The 19,906-nt window shown below is 52.2% G+C and overlaps 10 protein-coding genes across 10 annotated transcripts; 6 read left to right on the plus strand and 4 right to left on the minus strand.

The window, feature by feature from the left end:
- Positions 1 to 244: 244 nt before the first annotated feature.
- On the minus strand, positions 245 to 1,995 carry ASPVEDRAFT_131375 (uncharacterized protein; the record flags this gene model as incomplete). Its single annotated transcript, XM_040806808.1, has 2 exons — positions 245 to 1,195; positions 1,255 to 1,995. 2 exons carry the CDS (start codon positions 1,993 to 1,995, stop codon positions 245 to 247), a joined length of 1,692 nt encoding a protein of 563 aa, XP_040667784.1.
- A 115-nt stretch (positions 1,996 to 2,110) lies between these two features.
- Positions 2,111 to 3,515, plus strand: ASPVEDRAFT_41543 (TAXI family TRAP transporter solute-binding subunit). Its single transcript, XM_040812372.1, has one exon. The coding sequence runs from the start codon at positions 2,453 to 2,455 to the stop codon at positions 3,437 to 3,439; it is 987 nt and encodes a 328-aa protein (XP_040667785.1). The 5' UTR covers positions 2,111 to 2,452; the 3' UTR covers positions 3,440 to 3,515.
- Positions 3,516 to 3,524: 9 nt separating this feature from the next.
- On the minus strand, positions 3,525 to 4,498 carry ASPVEDRAFT_41545 (DUF1772 domain-containing protein). Its single transcript, XM_040812373.1, has 2 exons — positions 4,377 to 4,498; positions 3,525 to 4,306 (listed from the first exon to the last, which is right to left on the minus strand). Exons 1-2 carry the CDS (start codon positions 4,441 to 4,443, stop codon positions 3,825 to 3,827), a joined length of 549 nt encoding a protein of 182 aa, XP_040667786.1. The 5' UTR covers positions 4,444 to 4,498; the 3' UTR covers positions 3,525 to 3,824.
- Positions 4,499 to 4,858: 360 nt separating this feature from the next.
- Positions 4,859 to 5,803, plus strand: ASPVEDRAFT_192404 (uncharacterized protein; the record flags this gene model as incomplete). Its single annotated transcript, XM_040809114.1, has 1 exon — positions 4,859 to 5,803. Exon 1 carries the CDS (start codon positions 4,943 to 4,945, stop codon positions 5,801 to 5,803), a length of 861 nt encoding a protein of 286 aa, XP_040667787.1. The 5' UTR covers positions 4,859 to 4,942.
- Positions 5,804 to 6,495: 692 nt separating this feature from the next.
- On the plus strand, positions 6,496 to 7,871 carry ASPVEDRAFT_83549 (uncharacterized protein; the record flags this gene model as incomplete). Its single annotated transcript, XM_040817411.1, has 6 exons — positions 6,496 to 6,797; positions 6,854 to 6,890; positions 6,957 to 6,984; positions 7,050 to 7,074; positions 7,135 to 7,348; positions 7,404 to 7,871. 6 exons carry the CDS (start codon positions 6,496 to 6,498, stop codon positions 7,869 to 7,871), a joined length of 1,074 nt encoding a protein of 357 aa, XP_040667788.1.
- Positions 7,872 to 8,437: 566 nt separating this feature from the next.
- Positions 8,438 to 9,740, minus strand: ASPVEDRAFT_28651 (polysaccharide lyase family 1 protein; the record flags this gene model as incomplete). The annotated part of the gene is made up of 4 exons (XM_040810138.1): positions 8,438 to 8,838; positions 8,901 to 9,069; positions 9,129 to 9,195; positions 9,256 to 9,740. The coding sequence occupies 4 exons, from the start codon at positions 9,738 to 9,740 to the stop codon at positions 8,438 to 8,440; spliced, it is 1,122 nt and encodes a 373-aa protein (XP_040667789.1).
- An 863-nt stretch (positions 9,741 to 10,603) lies between these two features.
- On the minus strand, positions 10,604 to 13,694 carry ASPVEDRAFT_41546 (uncharacterized protein). The gene has a single exon (XM_040812374.1). It carries the CDS (start codon positions 13,571 to 13,573, stop codon positions 10,682 to 10,684), a length of 2,892 nt encoding a protein of 963 aa, XP_040667790.1. The 5' UTR covers positions 13,574 to 13,694; the 3' UTR covers positions 10,604 to 10,681.
- A 620-nt stretch (positions 13,695 to 14,314) lies between these two features.
- On the plus strand, positions 14,315 to 15,805 carry ASPVEDRAFT_192414 (uncharacterized protein). The gene is made up of 3 exons (XM_040809115.1): positions 14,315 to 15,010; positions 15,077 to 15,556; positions 15,613 to 15,805. The coding sequence occupies exons 1-3, from the start codon at positions 14,343 to 14,345 to the stop codon at positions 15,755 to 15,757; spliced, it is 1,293 nt and encodes a 430-aa protein (XP_040667791.1). The 5' UTR covers positions 14,315 to 14,342; the 3' UTR covers positions 15,758 to 15,805.
- Positions 15,806 to 16,299: 494 nt separating this feature from the next.
- ASPVEDRAFT_41548 (uncharacterized protein) lies at positions 16,300 to 17,653 on the plus strand. The gene has a single exon (XM_040812375.1). The coding sequence runs from the start codon at positions 16,607 to 16,609 to the stop codon at positions 17,555 to 17,557; it is 951 nt and encodes a 316-aa protein (XP_040667792.1). The 5' UTR covers positions 16,300 to 16,606; the 3' UTR covers positions 17,558 to 17,653.
- A 491-nt stretch (positions 17,654 to 18,144) lies between these two features.
- On the plus strand, positions 18,145 to 19,906 carry ASPVEDRAFT_192418 (aminotransferase-like domain-containing protein). The gene is made up of 7 exons (XM_040809116.1): positions 18,145 to 18,328; positions 18,383 to 18,582; positions 18,641 to 18,783; positions 18,834 to 18,845; positions 18,895 to 19,095; positions 19,144 to 19,392; positions 19,448 to 19,906. The coding sequence occupies exons 1-7, from the start codon at positions 18,244 to 18,246 to the stop codon at positions 19,854 to 19,856; spliced, it is 1,299 nt and encodes a 432-aa protein (XP_040667793.1). The 5' UTR covers positions 18,145 to 18,243; the 3' UTR covers positions 19,857 to 19,906.

Genomic DNA, 19,906 nt, shown 5'->3' on the forward strand with positions numbered 1-19,906 from the left:
TGTGATCTGCGAGTTCAAAATGGCTCTGTAAACCATGCTCCTTTACTCCATACGTAACGTCCTTGATATCGGGAGTATGGTGTATGGAGTAGAGGTCAGGGTACTTCAAACATCGGAGTCGACCGGTCAGAAGGACGACGACGCCCTAGATATTCAGCGACTGCCGACCCATATCAAGATTTAAAGGCGATATATATCTCGGTTTCTAGCCATTCTAGTACGTTTTCACTTTGGAGAACGCTTTTCAATACAGCTGAAGATTCGGTTCCGAAAGTAAATCACCCATCACGTCCTGAGTCGCGCAAGTCTCCGAGAGCAAGGAAAACCGCTGCAGCGGCCGCTGGAGGAGTCCCTGATGAGCGTCGCCTAAGAGGTCCTGTAGCGAGGAATAGAGATGCGCGATGGCAGACCGGTAGTACCCCTGAAGGGACGGGTCACTGCAATCGCAAACCTGATCCATGGCAACGGAGAGAGCATGCCATGGGGCAAATAGACGCGTATACCAGCGAAAGGGCTCAATCCGGGGATTTCGATGCATCTCGTTGAGACTCTGCAGAAATTGCACTGCCAAAGAGAGTGACGTGCTCTGGTGTACAATGTCTTGAGAGAAGGGGCTGCCAGGCGGCCGCTGTAAGGGCTGAACGGCTACCAGCTGCAGAAAGGCGTGGGTAACATTGACGATCTTCTCGAAAAACCAGTGAACCAGGACTTGCTGCGGCTCAAAGTTCTTTAAGATCTCTTGGGACTTTTCCTTGAAAGTAGCGGCAGTCTGGAGGCGGAGGTGCATTTCAATTCCAACGGCAAAAGGACTTGTGTCGCCAGACAGATCGAGGGTGCGGAATGCACGCTGCGCTTCAGCCATCAATATGATAAAGGTCGGATTTGACAGGGACGCTACGGGAGATGATAAGTTATCATCTTCGGGCCCACTGAAGAAATCCAAGAAGTCCACGGCCAGGAAGACCTGTGAACGCAGGCAATCCAAGTGAAGCATTGGCGGAGAGCCACGATCAAATGAGGCTTGGACGTCTAGCAGGGAAATTACATGCCATAGTCTTTGGCGCATCTGCCTTGTCAGTGCAGAGACCGTGAAGGGCGGATCAGCTTTGTCCAGGGAGAGCGACTGGGCAATGCGCACCGCGAGGCTCAGCATTGTCCAAGCCCGTCGGCTCTGGTCATGGGCCTGGATAGAAATCTACATGGCAGTGTGTCAGTGGTCTGCATAAAACATGAAGGGGCAATCGCAGGGTATACCAGAAACAGCACAAACGCCTGCAGAACAGTCAGGTCGTCAGTGTTCATATAGTCCACCCGATCCAGGGCCAACTGGGCCAGACTGTGGTACTTGTCAAGCAGGAGGCCCCGGGGGGCGTTGAACTCTCGTAAGTATTGGACACTGCTGAGAGTAGTAATGGTCATGTAGCTGATCGCGCAGGCCAGGGCCTGAGGCGCAGGGTGGTCTGCAGGATATTGCAGATACCAACCCCCCTGCGTGACCAATCCCGATAGCGCCGAGCACTGCAGAATGGGAAGGATGGGATCGACCTGCTCAGTGTAAATCTGCAGCAGACGGGGACTCAGGGTATTGAGGGTACCATCCTCCTCACTATTCAACGCAGCACGGTGGCCAGTCAAGACGAATTGATCGATGGCCGCCGACTGCTGGGCTGCGTCTCCACTCGGCAATGGACTGGGCGCCAGCGACAGGGGCAAAGGAAAGGTGCTCTCCGAGGACTGGGCACGACCATCCAGCAGCGACTGGATCACCCCTTCAAGCATGGAGACCCGACCCGACAGGTTCCCGGGTTCCTCCTGTGGGCGCTTCTTTTTCTTCGCCGAGCGGCCTCGTGGCAGGCGCGCGCGTTCAACAGCGACGCACTGGATGCCGGCATTGCTGCAGTTGGTGCAGGGGCGCAGCTTGTCGCACTTGACCTTGCGCCGCTTACACGTCTCACACGTCAACTGTGCTAGAGGAGCCAGCGAGTACTCGCTCATGATTTCGGTGATGGATGGGCGATGGCAGAGGCAAGTTCAGCGCTTTGAGCAGAAGTGACGCATCGGCGACTGAAGCTCCGACTGCCGATCGGGCGGAGAAAGAGAGGGCCCACTCAAGCATCGATCCATGCTTGATTGAACTTGGGAATAACCCTAAGGCGACAAGCCTTGACAAGTCTTGACAAGTCTTCCCCGCAAAAGATGCCTGTTGCGCGTGGGGTTAGGCCAGCATTGGAGTCAGCCCGATTCGCGCCTCTTGACTCCTCCACGGCGACGCCAGGCCAGGAGGCGACTGTGGGAAACAAGTAAACTTGCTGAGGGGCCCTCTCGGCTTTTGTGGGTTTTGCGTCAAGACATTCATTGTCAACGAGCCAGTGGCAGTGGTGCTGCTATGGGGTTAAAAGCAGGCTCTGATACAGTCTGCTTTGCACTGTAGTATCCTTCTCCAGCCGCCACAATGGCCGACCCAGGAACCGCCCCTGCAATCGAGCGCTCCATCGAACTGCGCTGCGTCGGTGATTGGGGCCAGGCCAACTTCCACCGTATCCTCTCATGGCTCACCCAGCAATTCTGCGACCGCGCCGGCCCAGCCAGCCGCACGATGATCTTGTCCCTGCGCGACGGTGGCATGGATTCGCCGCTCCAGGTACACAACGGACAGGCCGAGGTGGGAATCTGCACTCCAGCAGGGATGCTGGAAGCTGCAACAGATGGTGGAGAGATTTTCAGAACCACAGGGCCCCTGCCGGACCTGCGCTGTCTCGCCGTCTTGCCCCAGCGCGACCGCATGATGTTCGCTGTGAAACTGTCCCTAGGAGTTTGTTCGTTTGCTGAGATTCGAGAGAAGAAGCTCCCCTTGCGGATCGCTGTCTCTGCCGACGATGGGACGAATTTTATTGGGTACGTCTCGGCGCGCATCCTTGAAGCCCATGGGCTCGACGAGAAAACTGTTCAATCATGGGGAGGGAGCTGGGTCAAGGCATGTCGACCTGAGCAGGTCCTGGCCCTCGTTGAAACAGGCCAGGCAGACGCAGTAGTCCAAGAGGCGATCATGACCCCTTGGTGGCGCAATCTGATCGAGAGCCGCACGCTGGTCCCTATCCCCATCGAGGAGGGTCCCATGGCACAGCTGTCCACGCGGGTTGGCTTCAGGCTGGCAGTCGTCCAGGCCCATTTCTGGGACGCTATCAACCAGGATGTCGCCTGCGTCGACTTTTCTGATTTTCTTGTCCTTGTGCGTGCCGACATGCCAGATGATGTTGCTCACCTCTTGACCTGGTGCCTGGTGATGACAAGAGAAACCCTGGAGGCCCAGTACAAACACATCCCGCCGGAGCGCAGCCCATTGTCGTATCCCCTTGATCCTGTTAAGATGGCACAGTCGAGCCTCCCTCTTCACCCGGCAGCAGAGCGGTTCTATCGTGAGGAGGGTTACTTGGGTTAGGTGCCGATCAAAACACCTATAGCTGTTATAGGGATCTCTTATAGAAAGTATAGCTGCAAGTTAATTACAATTTTCAGAGAAATGTCTTGTGTCAAAGCAACTTGATTACTGTGGCTGGCATTCTTGGCGTTTAACGCGCCTGGGGAACAATATATATATCAAGATAAAAGGCAAAAATAACTTGGGGAAATTATAGACCAGGAAGCTTAAGTGATCGATCTTCCCATGAAAAGATCCAGCTTCCTGTTGCAGCGAAACACAGAATATGGTTACGAGAGGAGATGATACTTTAGACCTAACAGCATTTAAATACACTCCTCCAACATCCTCACAGCACATCAACAATAAAAACCAGGGCAACCATCAAAGCAGACTGTCCCTGCTACTACAGCAACGCAGCCGCAATCCCGGTCAGACTGGCAATAAGCGGGAACAAACTCCTCGTCCGGTTGGATGATACCCAATCCCGCAGGTGCTTCTCAATCTCGGGATCAGTCGCCGCTGCCCCTGCTGATGCCCCTTGGCTCGGGGTGTCGGACACGCGGATGAGCGCATCATTCGTTGACGTCATGGCAACAAAGGTAAACGGCATAATGCCCAGTGTTAGGAGTGCGGCCGAAGCATAGAAACCTGCGCGGCTGTACGGTGCGCCGAACACCAGGAGGGGCGACAATTTGTTGCGGGAGGAGACCACAGCGAGGTAGATGAAGGATGCCGCAGTGAGAAATGCAATAGGAGGGTTCTGGCGTTTGCCAGATTCGTAGATCTCTCGCCATTGCTTGGCCAGAGCTGCCATGGATATGTTTGTCTCTGTTCGGGAGCGAAGGAGGGATGGGATGACATTTATGCTGAAGACTGCGATGTTTCCTGCGGAGATGGATAGCGGCATGAGACTCCTCGTGTGGTAATTAACAGTATCTAGGCACATGGTGCTTACCGGAGAGCCATGCTGCTCCTGTGCAGCCTATGGCTTGCGCTATGCGGAGCCCGACGGTTGACGACATGGCGATCTTGGGTCACAGAGCAGGGAAACGGACGGTGGGAAGCGGGAAGTCAAACAGTTGGGATATTTGAGAATACTCGAGGAACACGCACGCGTTGGCTACTTTTAGGGGTCGCTACTGACGTAGGATGACTGTCAAAACCCGACAAAGACCGGATGCGGCGCGGGACCTTGGGACAATCTATGGGAGGCCCACCGCTAGTGGAGACCAGGCCGAGATCTGCTCTAGACACTTGCAAGTAGGACTAGCATTCTCGGACTGGCATCCTCGGACTTTGGCTGAGATCGCTGCCATAGTCTCGGAGCTATGCTGCTCGCTGTAAGACACGTTGGGAGCGATGAGATGCCCAAGCTGGGGGTTTGTATTCGGTTTTCCCGAAGAGGCACCCCTGTCTTGCAACTACACTCTGACTATAAGTCTCTCCAAGGAGGCTTGATTTCGCAAACAAAGGAACCGCCACACATAACCTTCCAGACAAGACGCCGCTCGTGTTGCCCGCATGGCCGCCCCATCTGATGCACAACAATATGCCCTACTCGGTGCCACTGGTAACACGGGACGACTGATCCTGCAAAAGCTTTTAGACACGTCCAACCCCTCTACCAAATTTAACATCTACGTCCGCTCCCGCTCAAAGCTAGAAAGCCTGGTCCCGGCTGTTGCCTTGGACGGGAGAGCAACCATCTTCGAAGGAAGTCTTCAGGATCCAGCCCTAATTCGCAACTGTCTCTCCGGCGCGACCACCATCATCGCCACCGTCGGCGAGAACGAGAACATCCCTGGCATAACAATTCTACGCGACTGTGCGCAAGCCATCATTGACGCTTTATCCGCCCTCCGAGCCAGCAGGCCATCAGGCTCAGGGCGGAAGTGGACGCCGCCGCGCCTCCTCTTGCTCTCCTCGGCGACGTGGAATGCGCAGTTCGCGGCGGACCGACCGGCCATGCTCCACTGGATGATCCGCAACGCGTTCGCACGGCCGTACAGCGATCTTGTGCAGGCGCAGGAGATGCTGTTGCGTGTTCCCGAGCTAGCCGACGTGCTCCTTGTCCAACCAAATGCACTCGTCAAGGAGCCAGCGACGGGATGTGTGATTAGTACCGAGTTTGCATACACGGCGGTCTCATACGAGGATCTGGCCGAGGGGTTTGTCCAGTTGGTCACGGCTCCAGAGTATGCAAAGACGACCGCGATTGGCGTGTCTAGTGCAAGGGCGGCTAATCCCCTGCTGTATGTACCGTTTGTCTTTGGGAAAGTCATTCGGGGCTTGTTGTTCCAGTTTGTACCAGGGTATTGGCAGGCCGAGTATGCCATTTGTGGATGGGTTGCCGGTCTTGGGCAGAAGGTCAAGGCTGCCTAAGTAGGCTGATTCTTTGAATCATTTCTATATTGATCGGGTTTCCACCCGTTTCTGTCAGACCCAGCCCTGTCATTGTCTTGTTACATATACGAAGCACCCAGGCAACTCCGCCCTATATCATCATAGTCAATAGAAATAATCATAACTCGGGAGGAAACTTGCCTAGTAAGCACACTGATCGGCCCGAAACAAGTTCCCAGTTGTTATACAAGTTATCCCGAGTTACCCGACACCTCCAGTATAAAACGACGGCGCTGTCTAGAGAGACTGCGTCATCTTGAATCCTCATACACATTGCTTCTCAGCACTGAATCCAGCACAATAGTTACAACGCAGACAGTATCACTGATTACTTTGAAACCGATGTTCTAGTCATTGGTGGTGGTCCAGTTGGTATCTTCGCCGAAGCGGATTTCCCGATTCCGATCATCTCCCATCGGCATGCTGTCCCCTGCATCGTATGAGATAGCAGGAGCTCGGAGGAAGGAGTTAGTTCGGCCTCTGAAACGAAATCGCCATGAGCCGCCTTGATTCGCCTTCAACCTAAGTAGGCAATGATGGACACAGGTTTGGAAAGAGGGGCAGGATTAGCTCCAGAATACGAGTCCAAATGCGAAGGGAAACATTTTCCTGTCTGAAAATTTCCTGGTCGCCAGGTTTCTTCTTCCTTGACGTCCTGGATCACATTAATCATGGGCTCCTTTGATTGTTACTGCGCTATCTGTGGTGGCTCCCTGACGGGTGCTGGGGCAGGTTCTGCTGACCCTCGCGCCCTGGCACAACGTCGACGACGCGTGGAGAGAAAGCGGCAAGCGCTGCTAGCTGGGGAGGAACCCCCACCAGACTCCGACTCTGAGGCAAGTGGCGACGAGACTGAGGAAGACTTCGATGCACTAGAAGAGGAGTACAGTTACGACCCCGAGCTGGTCAGCGAAGAGGGTTTGGAGTGGCTTGAAGTTGTTCGTGGCTTGGGAATAGACGAGAAAACGAACAAGTATGAGTATATATTTTCCCCATTATCTCAACTGGTACTGATTCGCAGCGGCCCAGAGCGTTTCTCTCAGGCGAGGGACACTATATGGAGCAGGTATGGGGATGACGCTTATTTTTCGGGTTATACGGAGGTCGTCGACTAATATTGGAGCCAACCTAGGGCTGCATTTATGTCCCCGTGGGAGATGGTTAGTGGTACCCCTTGGCCTCATCGGGGCGGCAGTATCTTGCAATTCCTCTAACTCTTGTGTAGATGAGGACTTTACGAAATTCAGCGGGTATTCTTCACGCATACCCCCTCTGGCTCCCCAGATTGAGAGCTGACGGTCATCATGAAGATATAATACCTCTGACGCAGCGTTCCCCGTTCACGTACCCTGTTTCAAATTGCTCACCTGGACCTTCACTGGTGATCTGAACGCAGAAGAGGAAATCGATAAAGACGATCTGCGCGGCAGCTTTAGTGCTCTTGAGGGTGGGAAGAGTTTGGACATTGATCATGGTCCTATAGAAGGGGCCGCCCAATTCTGGGAAAGTATACGAGGAGAAGAGGTATTCCAACAACCAGAATTCTTTGCTCCTCAGTTTTATCATTAACCACTCCCAGTTTGCTGTCACGAACCCAATAGAAATTCCTGGTTTGAGTGACTTTTTAAAGGCCAAGCTTGACTCGGGCACGTTCCAGCGACCTTCGACAAACCGTGAATTACGTCCAAATGTGGTGGCTGACCCATTCAGCCAATTGCCATATGATGTGCTGCATCTAGTTCTTAAACGGCTGCCAGGAAGCTCAGTGCCCGCATTGGCCACAGCATCCTGGACGGTTCAAGTAGCTACTCACCACAGCTCATTTTGGGAAATGATGCTGCGGCGCGAGATGCCATGGTTTTGGGAACTGTTCGAACTCCTTGAGGATGAGAGATACTCTAAAACGGGCTGTAAACGCCTTTTTCTCTGGTTGGATAAAGAGCTGTCTGTTATGTATGGGCTACGGGGCCCCCTCATGGGCATCGCAAACCGCAAGCGCATCTGGGGGCCTTGTCTGCAAATTCGGGAAGCTAGTTGCAATAGCTAGCGCATGTCCTCATCTGGCCTATATATCATTGAGCTACTTGCCTGTTGTCCATCTAGGCATCTCCACCAATAGACCCATTATCGATTCGTCTTCTTTCTCTGGATCCGCGCCTCTATAGTGTTGACGTGGCTTGGGCGCGTTCGCTCCCTGAATACGCGCGTTGCTCTGCTAATAAGGAAGTTGTGTGTTGATCAACTCGCTTAGATGATGAGCGTGGTGGTCTCTTTTGTCGGAATCCAGACTTCTTGGATTATATCTAATGTAAATCCCACCCGGGCCGCGCATTTTCATGATTCAAAATACAAAGTATAGGGAGGCCCAGAAGCGCAGTATACATATCGGTAGGTAAGATTCTTGGGGTTCAATCTCTTGATTTGCCCTCCGTGAAAGCCAACACGGTCAACAATCCCGCCAGGCGAAAAGCTTCATACACGTGCTCTCGTTGCTGAAAACAGGGGTTATTCAGCGACAAAACAACTACCAAGTTGCCTTTCCCTAAGCAAGATATCTCTTCCTCCGACAAATTCCCAGCCGTCGCTACCTTTTGATCTCTATGACACATAGCTTTAAATACGCCCAATTCCACAATTTTCAGGGACATAAGCCAGAGCATCCGTTGCCGAGCCGGCCGGGGCAATTGTGAGGTCTGCAAAGTCGCCAAAAAAGTCTGCATTCGAACTGTCAAACGCACCGGAGCCACTGTATCCATTGGATTCGCATGCCCGCCCAAGCGCAGACTCGCATGAGGCAGCGTTCTCGTCACTGGCGCTGAACAGCTGGTTCTCTGGCTCCGCGGGCGCGATCTCGCTGACGTCTGTAAAGTAACATCCTTCGAAGAGCCCGCGGCCCTGGTCCCCACCCTCAATGGCGTGTCCCGGGATGTCGGACCAGACGCTGTTCACAGCGTGGAAGAGGGTTGTGCCGGAAAGGGCTGGTCCACGCCCGGTGGTGTGGTAGACGTGGTTGTCTGGTCAAGTTTAGTCAGATTCTGATACTATCTGGCAGGAGGGCATGTGGTTATGTATTTACTTTGGAAGGTGATTTCGTCCCCGACGCCGACCAGCTCCAGGGTCCAGTAGTGGTAGTCATCGCACCCGGCTGAGTGGGTGGTCTCGCCGTTGAGGAAGTTGTTGGACCAGGTCATGCGGGTGTTGGGGTTGAAGCCAGTCACGAAATGCTGGCGTCCGATGAGGGAGGTCTACACCGTCAGGTCAGTCTTTTTCTTTTGCTATCGATGGGACGGTGGCCTGGTCTTACCTCACAGTGGTCGATCCAGATCTGGTCAGCGCCAAAGAAGGTGAAGGCGTCGCCGCCCCAGACGAGGCTGTATCATTCTTAGAAACGATGTGTTTGGGCATAAATAATCCGTCTCAAAGGGGCTTACTGAGGGTTCATGTTCGTGATCTTGATATTCTGCACGATGACATTGGAGATGCCGCCGTCAAAATACAGCCCTTTCCCACTGAGCACACCTGTATCTCCCTCGCCGACAAGTGTTTTGTCCGACTTGATCCGGATGCTGTTCATGGCCGCATTATCATACGTGACTGTTGCCACGGGGTTGTCGCCACACCACCCATTCGCGTTGATGGCGAGTTGGCAGCTCTCCCCCGTGCCCCACGGCGCGCACCCGTCTTCGGTCGTAGATCCCTCCGTGCCGATGAACTCGAACGTCTTCGTTAGGACTATCACTTGGGGCTCGTCGCTCTCGAGCAGGGCGACCAGCTCCTCGTTGGTCTCGGGGTAGCTGGGGGATACATCACCACCGCCAGTCACACCAGCTGCGAAGCCCTCTGCAGCACCTGAGACGACCTGGGCACTAGCAAGTGCGGCATTTAGGCAGAGCAGCTGGAAAATAGATGCCTTCATTGTGAATAGTATCTCTAAAGGAAAACTCTTCATGAACGATGGATTCTGTAGAGTGAAGAGTCGCAACCCTTCCTTATCTACTCTGCGTCTGCTTGCGACATATCCCGGTGCAGGATTGAATTCTGCCTGAATGGAACCAAGCAAAACCAGCTTCCAGCATCCGCTATCCGTGAGAATCCCCCTCTATCCACCGTTGTTACCAACAGGGCATCATTGTTCGGGCCGACAGCGGACTTATTACCGGATTAGGAAAGATGGGCAGCGACGGATGTTTTGCATAGATACTGTCCATATGACAGGATGCTCGAAACGACGGCATCCGACCTTGGCATCTAAGGCAAATAGCCTTTTTACGAGTCAGGCTAGATTCTCCTGGTTATCCCCTGTAGATGCGGGAGCTAAACCGCCGCTGGACGCCACACCTGCACTGCACACCTGTTGGCTGCGACACAGGCCACAGGGTTCATTCTCGGTAGGGCTGACAGGAAAGTAGGGGTCTAGTTCGGTTTGTAGTTCACATGCCCTTGGAACCACTTCCCGGCATCCTCGCTTCCTTCCGCTAGAGTTCTTCCTTCGCGATTTAGCCTGAGGTCAGTACGGAGGAACAGAGCAGAGTTATTCCTTCCAGAACTCTCCGGGAAATAACATTCGATTTGACTCATGGATAAGCAACATGCAACCTCTTTGTGTCAGGTTAACTGTGCTTTCTTAGCAGAGAGCCGAAAAAACCTCGCGTAAATCTTGTCATCATTAAAAGGCACGGATAATCTCTCGCTGCGGTGGTTCTCTTTCTGCATGTATCAGGACGAACCCCGGTCACTCTCGGCATCAAAGGTATAGATACCGTTAATTGACTTTGTAGCCTGCCCAATATATACCAGACTAGATGTAGTGAGATCCCTAAACAAAATCCAAAGGTTCTGTTGCGAAGTAGTCATATGCTAGAGCCCCCTGTCCCTCAGTACACCCCTCAGTATGTCCGCAAAGCCAACCACATACTCCTTATTCAACATTGTGTAATGTGCCCCCTGCACATCATGGAACTGCAAATCTTCCCTGACAAACTCGGCCCACGCTGCTAGCCGACCCTCTACCCAGTCTTTCCTATCCTTCGCAACATGGCTCAGCGGATCCGCTACAAATACATCCAGACACCTGACAGTCCCCTCAGGCTCATAATCAACCGCATTGCTCTGCATATTACTGGCAAGACCAACCCAAAGCAAATAATAATCCTCTGACAGACCTAGCTCCGCCCACCGTGCATCATCGCAGTACTGCCTCAGGTATCGAATCGCATCAAGCCGACGGCCATCCCGCTCAAAAGCACAAAGGGCCGCTTTATGCTCATATGCAGTCTTCTCGTCCATCAAGCCCACAAAGTAAAACAGATGAATAACGCATTCTTCCCAGAGCAACTCCCGCATGCGAAACTTGATATGCGGCGGGAGATTCCAGCTGCCGCAGTATCGCACTTCATCACCCCCGCGTTCAAGCATTTTTGTCACCTCGAACGCAACCATCCCGCCGAAAGAGTATCCCGCTATCGCGTAGGGACCGTGAGGCTGTCGCTGCTTGATTGCGGTGTAATATGTCGTCAAGAGTTCCTCGAGGTTCGCGAAGGGAGTTTCACCCTGCGCGGCGTTGAAGCCCTTTGCGCGAAAGGCATGGACAGGGCGGTCGGTTATGAGGTGGGCTAGATTGACGAATACAAGCACTTCGCCGACGCCGGGATGAACAAGCCAGAGGGGAGTTTTGCTGCCGTGCGACTGGAGGGTTACGACGGGGTCGTATACGTGCCCTACCTGGGATCCCGTGGAGGTAATGCGTGCCGCTAGTCCTCTGGCTGTAGGCTGGCGGAGAGTGTCTGTCAGTCGCAGAGGGTTTTTGATGAGCTCGAGACGCTTGTTGATGCGTTGCATTATGGCGACGAGGTCCATTGATGTCGCTCCAGTAGCGAGCACGGAGTCGTTAACCCCGAAGTCATCCTCGGATGGGAGTTCCAGCTGCTCTCGGATGATGCTGAGAATGATGGTTTCCTCAGTGGTCTCTGGCTCACCTCGGGCCTTCTGTCGATATCGTCTGATTGCGTTGTCATTGAGGGCTTGGTGCTCGACGAAGGTGCCAGCCTCTAGCGATGCCTTGAGTTTCGCCCGCGACAGTTTGCCCAATGTACTTTTCGGCATATCTGTCGAGTGCAGTGGGACAACCTTCGGCTTGGATCGGGTATGCATACTGACAATCCGGATGATATCACTGTGTGTTTCAAACCGCGCCTCGTCGTCATCTTCCTCGTACGATGGGAGATACAGCACAGCCACGACCTCTGTATCCATGGAGGCATCGCGAGTCCCAAAGCAGCAAAAGTAACTTGTGGTGGCTCCTACAATGTCTGCCTGCTCAAGGGCCGCATCAATTTCGTGAGGAAGATACTTGACACCATTAATGTTCACAATTTCCTTCGTCCGGCCATCCAGGTGCAGATGTCCGTTACTGTCAATGTAGGCCAGATCGCCTGTGCGGAACCACCCATCTTCGGTGAATGCCTCTGATGTCGCGATGGGATTGTTGTAGTAGCCCTTGAAAATGGCATCGCCTGTGACTTCGAGACTGCCGCGCTCCCCAGGGCTTGCCTGAGCACCGCTTTCATCAAGACGGGTAACGCGCATGTGTACGCCCGGCATCGGCGTCCCCAACGCTGCAAACTCGAGGTGCTCACTGCTGTCATAACTTGGGCAATGGGAATTGAAAATGCACCCCGCCACTGTCTCTGTCATGCCAAACGAGGGCTTGAATACATCGTCAGGGATACCATATTTGCTCAGAAGCTGTTGTAACGCCACGCAGACTTCGACGATGCTAGCCTCTCCACCGGTGTCCAAGTACAGTGTTTCCAGGTTGAGAGAAGCATCCAAGGTACCGGTTTTACCAGCCTCTAGCTGCCGTCGAAGCTTTGCACAGAGGAAATTCGGCGCAAAGGTGCGGGATACTTGATGCCGGCTAATAAGATTCAGGAGGTTGGCCGGGTCGACGAGGATATTTGTAGCGGGCACTTGAATCTGAGAGACGCCAGAGACAATGGCAAATATATGGCAATGGACAAGGTTCGCAACGTGGTCCATGTGCACCCACGAGAGGAATGGACTTTTAGGGAAGGATAGGCTGGCAACTGCTGACTTTCCTCGGAACGCTGAAAGAAGTTGGAAATGGGTCAGAGGCACAGCCTTTGCGTTCCCACTACTCCCCGATGTTAACATGAGAGCCAGAACATCAGTTGGCGAAGGGTGCAGTGTTGTTGGAGGCAAGTCCAAATCATCTCCTGCTTTGGTGAATATGTCTTCAACTGCTCTAGCATCGATACGCTTCTCCCCTGTTTGTTCCAAAAATGGGTCCATCAAAGAGGATCGAGTGAGACAGATTGGACCGTTAAATGTATCGTAAAGATGTTTCAGGTGCTTCTGCCGGTCTGCAGGGTTATGGCTGAACATCCCCGGCCCTGTGACGGCAGGTATGGCTCCAGTGAGTAGGACAGACCAGTACCACACAATGCTGTCCAAGGCATCCTCAAAGCGAATTATGACAACTGATTTTGGGTGGCATAGTCCTTTTTGAGACAAGACAGACGCGTTTTGTTCCGCCTGGTGTAGCAAGTCCTTGTAGGATAAAGTCTTCACAGCAGATGGCTCGTTGATACCGCTTTGCGGATAGGCGACAATTCCTTCTGCTGAATGTGTCGCCGCATACCGTAAGGCGTCGACAATGTTGTCGAATGGATGACCCTTTGGGAAAATGGTCACAGCCGGGGCTTCAAAGTCTGTCTTTGACGGCGCCATTGCCACGTCTGAATATTGGGTTATATCGACGATGTACGCAAATATGATCCCACTAGATGTATGGCGGAGTGTGTATCGAGGTTGAATATATAGCCACACAGGTCGGAAAGCACATTTACTCGCAGAAGACGAAGTGAGGAGTGCAAGACGCGACAAAGTCAGTAAGAACGCACAACGGGGACGGCAGCTGGAAATTCAGCTTCGGTGGCTGGCCTTGATGTCGAACCCCGGCATCTTTTTCTGACGATTCCAGCTCCGACACCCTTGACTCACAAGCTTGATTATCTTCTTCTCGAATACGAGCTTATACCCAGTCGTGGACTCCTAAAGTGGTGAGATCGTGCTGTCGAAATCTGACACGAGAATACGAAGGCTCAATATTCAAGCCACCAAAGTACTTCATACCTTGGTCAATTTGGTGTATTTGATCTATTGGATGGAATATCCCTATCCCTGGCCTGCCTGCAGTGTGCTCATCCGTCTCAGGTTGCATTTATTCACACCCTCCACGATATGCAGAGCTAAGAAGGCTAAATCTACTCGAATACGAGTCTATGGCTAAATGATCCTTTCACGTTAGAGTTGATATTTCGAATCTGTTTGGTATCGCTGTCCGTATTTTTAGTACGGCTACTGACGTTCGGATTGCTGAACAAACTAGGTTGATGATTTTGGACTTCCCCAGCTCAAATATATATTCCCGTGGTGTAGACACTTCCCCCCTACCGTACTACACGCAACAGCGTTTCTCTTTCTCTTAATCGTAAAAATGACGGTCGAAAGCTCTATCTCTGCATCAGACACTTCGCAGCCGAACGCAAAGGTGTACTGGTCTCGCCACCTCCGCTCCGTGCTTGCACCACTATTTGAGGCCGCGAAGACATATTCAGTGGCTGATCAACAGGCTCATCTCGAATTTATCGATGAGCATGTGGCACCCAATCTCGGCCCTCTGCCAGGAGAACCGCACGCTGCATATACAACTCCCTCCTCCCTTGTGGGCTCGCCTTTCGATCCTAGCATCAACATAGTTTCATCCGGGCAGGCTAAAGTGCGGTTCGACTTTGATGTTGTCGGTCCAGCAGAGAGAGCAGGGCCTGACCCCTTCGCAGAGAAACAGTCGCGCGAGCTACTCCATCGTCTAGCGGCAGTTGTGGGGGCAGATACCCAGTGGATGAACGGGCTTATGGACGCACTCTACCTCACCCCGGAAGAGAACGAGATTGCTTTGGCGAAGATGCCTCCCGGTGTCGCCATACCTCCAAGCTCTGTGGGCTTCGATTTCGACGGTCCGAAAAGGACATTGAAGTTTTATATCCCCGGCGTGCGGAAGGGCATTGCTACGGGACGCCCATTTGGGGATATCATCCTGCAGACCCTCAGGTCTCTTGACCCATTACGATCTGAGCTCACTCCTGCGTTGGATTTAGTTGAATCGTGTGTCTATCCCATGGCGAGTGGAAAATTCAATCTGCATTACATACTGATCATGACGAACGCTAGATATATTTCTACCTGTAAACACGATGCCATGCTTCCTTTGGTCGGAATCGACTGTGTTGACCCCAGAAAGTACAAAGACGCACGCGTCAAATGCTATATCCACACAAGCGGGAACTCCTTCGCCGTTGTCCGCGATGTCTTAACCCTCGGTGGCCGTCTGACTGATGAGACATCCCTCAAGAGGGTTGAAATCTTAAAGACGATCTGGCCCTTGTTAATTAACGAACCCGACGGTCTCGAAGCAGTGGATGAATCCTGGTCGAAGCCGGAGCGTATTAACCGGACAGGATACTCTGGGATTCAGTACACCGTTGAGATCACGCCTGGAAAGGCCATTCCCGATACCAAGATATATGTTCCGCTCTTCCAGTATACTGATAGCTCCGAGGTTGCTGAGCGGAACTTTGAAAGTGTTCTCAAGAAACTGGATAATGAATGGGGACATAGTGGTAGGTACAGGAAGACGATGCAGTCCATCTTGTGAGTCCCCTTTACCCCGCTGGGCTCTTGAATGGTACGGGCTAATTACTTCACAGTAAGGACGTGGATAACTATGGTCAAACGTATGCTTCCTTCTCGTACTCGGAGAAGAAAGGTGTGTATACTACATCTTATGTTGCGATGCCTATCAAGGATGAGGCCCTAGGGTTGGCTGGGGACTTTGGACTTCGTATGAATTAGGAGTTTATTTGCTAGCTACTCGTTTCAAATTCTAATCGATATGTCGCTATACTACAACATTTATCGTAGAAAGAACAACCTGTAAACAATACGTCAAATACAGCGCGTGTCTTAGGAATTACGTCCATGCGTCTTCCTAGATCTGCACGTAAAGGTCCCTCATATGCAACGTGCGCAAGAGACCAAAAGTCTTGTCGTTCATATTGCAAAGCCTAAATTCTCAAGACTAGGCTCGTGTTTCTATTCTCAGCTCGCGCAATATCTCCATTTCTGTACCGTCTTGCATCGTGGGTAGGCAACTTCATTTTGTCTGAAGAAACAGGATGTCGTCCGGGGACTCCGCGGGGAAAGAGGCACTTTCACTTGCAGGTGGCGTGTTGTATGTTGCCTCAACTAGCTAGTAGGCCTCGTATTCAGCCGCGGGGGCAATCTGGTTGAATATTCTTCGCTTATTCGACTCCGTTGATCAGATTAGGTTAACCTAAAAAGTCTTAGAATGCAACTCTACGTAACAAACCTTCTGCTTGACATCTGCGGGGAACCTTGTCGCGCGGATACGAACGCGGGCGAGCCTGGCCGATGCCCGTGAACCCCGAATATATACCATTAGTGACATTCTAATGCAGGTGATGCTGACATGGCTACGTCGACGTCCTTCCTGCACTTCGTATGTCCTGGATACCCGACGAAGCGAAACACAATTCCGCTCATGATGCATCCGTACGAGGCTTACATTACACACCATTTGTAAAGCAAATTTGCAATCTTTGGACATCTTGTATAATTGTGCTCGTCTGGATGCTTTTCAGGACCGCAAACTGAATATCTCTCGCAGCACCCAACAACCCCATGAACGCCGTAAGGGTCACCTCGTGGACTGCACCACCTGAATGCATTTCAGTCCCAAATCCACCGGCACCTTCACCAACCCAGCTTCAGCTCAACGTTCTATCTGTCGGAATACCACCGGTCGTACGGCTTCGAGCGGCAGGCCTCCACCCAACAGCGCGCAATGCCGTTCTCCCCTTCGATCCCAGCATCGACGGCGTCGGACAAGATGAAACTACAGGCGACCTATACTATATTACACCACTAGCAGCACCGCTTCTTGCTGAGCGGGCGAACGTTGAACAGAGCCAGGTTGTGAAGCTGGATGAGGGCACCGACCCAATAGCTGTCGCAGGACTCATGAATCCGGTGTCAAGCAGCTGGATGGCGCTACGCTGTCGAGTAAACGGCAGCTGTCAGGGACGTACTATCGTTATTGTCGGCGCAACAAGCGCGAGTGGTCGGGCAGCTGCTATCGTGGCACGCTATTTAGGAGCACGGCGGATCATTGGGATATCACGAAATCAGGAAACTCTTGAAGGCGTGAAAGGATTAGATGACCGCGTTCTTTTGAGGACACCATTCGTTCTGCCTCCCAATATTGGACCGCTGCACATAATTCTAGACTACGTGGGTGGGACGGCTGCCGCCAAACTTCTCGAAACAGCGGAAGTAGAGCCCGGAGTTGAGCTTCAGTATATTCAGGTTGGCAGGCTTGCCGCGGAGGAACCTCCTATGCTCAAACTGTTGCCGCCTCATTTGATCAGCTCGAAGCCGATTTGCATTAGGGGCTCGGGGATGGGAAGCTTCACCAAGCAAGACTTGAAGAATGAGATGGAGGGTTTGATCGCGTTTATCACGAGAATTGAGCGGCCGTTTGAGATCTTGAGTATACCACTGAGCGGCGTGCAGTCTTCCTGGGAATCCCAGGAAGTCAAACCGAAGAGATTAGTTGTGATGCCCCACCCATAATAGCTGTTATGTGAATTACAGTCAGAAGCCGAAGCCATTCAGAATACTCTTTTACCAGACGCGTAATTTAAAAACACCCAGATTCAATTATTCAAATGCCAACAATGGCTATTTTCAGATATACACAAGATAGTGCAACGGAGCTGATCTCCAATGACACGCCCTTGGCTGTATACCTCATACGTCAAATCGGCCCCGCTGATACACGCAAGACGCGAGATATACGAGCGGTGTCAGCCTGGAGTGGAATTGTCCTGTTATACTTTCGGTGTAAACTTTAAATCGCCCATGATGAGCCTACTTCAGTGCACGTCCAAGGGACGGTATACGAGGGCAAGCCGCTTGTCTTTACTAGGTAAGCTTTAATATGTCACCTTGACTTACAAGCGTGTGTTAATCGCGCCTTCGCATCTTGCCTCGCATCCTGCCGTCATTATACCGCCACTGTTCTATTTGTGTTTGGATCCTGCCCGTGACGAATCCGACATGGCTAGGCTTCCTTGTGATCAGTACCTGAATCGTTTAGCCACAGTGGTAAACAGGAAAGAGTCTCCCCTCGTACCCGTTAAGCTATACGGACAATAGCTGAGGAATCAATACCACGACTGGTGATAAGAATTTATTTACCCCTTCCTTCTCGGTGCCCTTCCCATACAGTCGACCGAAGGCATTCAGTACACCGTACGATGGGCTCAATAGGGCTTGAAAGCTTGCAAGTGGACACTACATCACTATTCTCAAAACGTATACAGAAATGGGAGCCTGGAGCTAGTAAGTACACATGTGCCAAATGAGATAATTGAGCCGGTGTTGAAGCCTGTACAGTCCGCAGTCTCCTTCCTCTAGAGTCACTACCGGGAATGATATCCCTCGTTGCTGGAAAGCCCAACCCAGGGACATTTCCATTTGCTGAAATCGCTATTACCCTGAAAGGCCCCGCAGGAACGAAGATCGTGCTTGACGAAGCCGATCTCAACGTTGGCTTACAGTATGGACTTCCCGCAGGAAATGGTGAGCTTATCAAGGTATGCTTCCCACCACCCACCTTCTCTTGGGGGCTGGAAGTTTACGCATGTTGTGTAGTGGTTTGAGAGCCTACAGCGGCTAGTTCATGGTGTCGGCGCATACAGTGGCTGGGGGTGCTGTATTGGCAACGGGAGTCAAGAGCTTATCAGTCGAGCTCTCCAGGTTTTCACCGACCCCGGAGATCCAATTTTAGTTGAAACGTATGTTTAAATCGTGGATAATTGAAATTATATGTGCTAACAACCCCCAGACCGGCATATCCGTGGGTTCCCCGAATTTCTGCAGTGGAATCCCGCTAACTCTTGCGCCAGAGGAATCCTCGGAATTGCACGAGCAGATGAACAAGAACTTATAGAAGTTCATTCGGATGCTCAAGGATTGGATCCAATTAGACTGGAGCAAACCTTGGTGCAATGGCCATCTTATCGCCGGCGGCCCAAGGTTCTCTATACAACGCCGACAGGGTCGAATCCAACCGGCCAGTCATGCACCGAGCTACGCAAACTGCAAATGTAAGAAAGCTGCTGCACCATGACCGAACAATGGCTGATAAACTCTAGACTCCGACTCGCCAAACGGTTCAACTTCATGATCTTGGAGGACGACGCATATTACTTTATCGACTTTGAAACGGCATCCAAGAGAGCCAGGAGCTATCTTGCACTCGAGACAGAGGCAAACGGAGAGACAGGACGTGTAATCCGATTCGACTCGCTGAGCAAGATCGTCAGTTCAGGTATGCGTGTCGGTGTCCTTACGGCTCCAGTCGCTGTAATTCATAGCGTCTGCCAAATTACAGAAAACATCAAGTATGTTGAGCTCCGACGCTGTAAGGCTGCAGGTTAATATCAGCTAATGTATCAGTCTTCAACCTTCATCGACCACGCAGCTTCTAGCCCTTTCACTGCTTCGACATTGGGGCCATTCAGGATTTCTTGAACACTGTGCCGGGGTAGCAGATATCTACCGACGCAGAAGGGATCTCTTCATTGCCGCAGCGGAGCGCCATCTCATAGGAAGAGCTACATGGGATGTCCCAACCGCTGGGATGTTCCTCTGGCTGACTCTGCGCCTTCCGGCAGGGCGAGACAGCTCCGAACTACTGGGTAAGCAGGAAATGGGGAACGGAATCCTGGCAATTCCCGGCGTCGCCTTTATGCCAGGCAATGAGAAGGTTTGTCACATTCGCGCCAGCTACAGTCTGATTCCAGAAGAGGACATGGACGAGGCATGTGCCCGTATTGCTACACTCGTGGATGGAATGAGGGCTTGAATATCTTTCTTAAATAGGTATTATCTAATAGGATACTTCATGAACTGAGT

Source organism: Aspergillus versicolor (assembly GCF_001890125.1).
Source record: "Aspergillus versicolor CBS 583.65 unplaced genomic scaffold ASPVEscaffold_5, whole genome shotgun sequence".
NCBI classification, from domain to species: Eukaryota; Fungi; Ascomycota; class Eurotiomycetes; order Eurotiales; family Aspergillaceae; genus Aspergillus; species Aspergillus versicolor.

Bases quoted from the DNA above. Each gene is read 5' to 3' on its own strand.
- ASPVEDRAFT_41543 (XM_040812372.1), top strand. From the start codon at position 2,453: ATGGCCGACCCAGGAACCGCCCCTGCAATCGAGCGCTCCATCGAACTG.
- ASPVEDRAFT_41545 (XM_040812373.1), bottom strand. From the start codon at position 4,443: ATGTCGTCAACCGTCGGGCTCCGCATAGCGCAAGCCATAGGCTGCACA. The intron at 4,307-4,376 runs GTAAGCACCATG...CCATCTCCGCAG, and splicing joins AGGAGCAGCATGGCTCTCCG to GAAACATCGCAGTCTTCAGC.
- ASPVEDRAFT_41546 (XM_040812374.1), bottom strand. From the start codon at position 13,573: ATGGCGCCGTCAAAGACAGACTTTGAAGCCCCGGCTGTGACCATTTTC.
- ASPVEDRAFT_192414 (XM_040809115.1), top strand. From the start codon at position 14,343: ATGACGGTCGAAAGCTCTATCTCTGCATCAGACACTTCGCAGCCGAAC. The intron at 15,011-15,076 runs GTGTGTCTATCC...GACGAACGCTAG, and splicing joins GCGTTGGATTTAGTTGAATC to ATATATTTCTACCTGTAAAC. The intron at 15,557-15,612 runs GTGAGTCCCCTT...ATTACTTCACAG, and splicing joins AAGACGATGCAGTCCATCTT to TAAGGACGTGGATAACTATG.
- ASPVEDRAFT_41548 (XM_040812375.1), top strand. From the start codon at position 16,607: ATGAACGCCGTAAGGGTCACCTCGTGGACTGCACCACCTGAATGCATT.
- ASPVEDRAFT_192418 (XM_040809116.1), top strand. From the start codon at position 18,244: ATGGGCTCAATAGGGCTTGAAAGCTTGCAAGTGGACACTACATCACTA. The intron at 18,329-18,382 runs GTAAGTACACAT...AAGCCTGTACAG, and splicing joins GAAATGGGAGCCTGGAGCTA to TCCGCAGTCTCCTTCCTCTA. The intron at 19,096-19,143 runs GTAAGAAAGCTG...GATAAACTCTAG, and splicing joins GAGCTACGCAAACTGCAAAT to ACTCCGACTCGCCAAACGGT.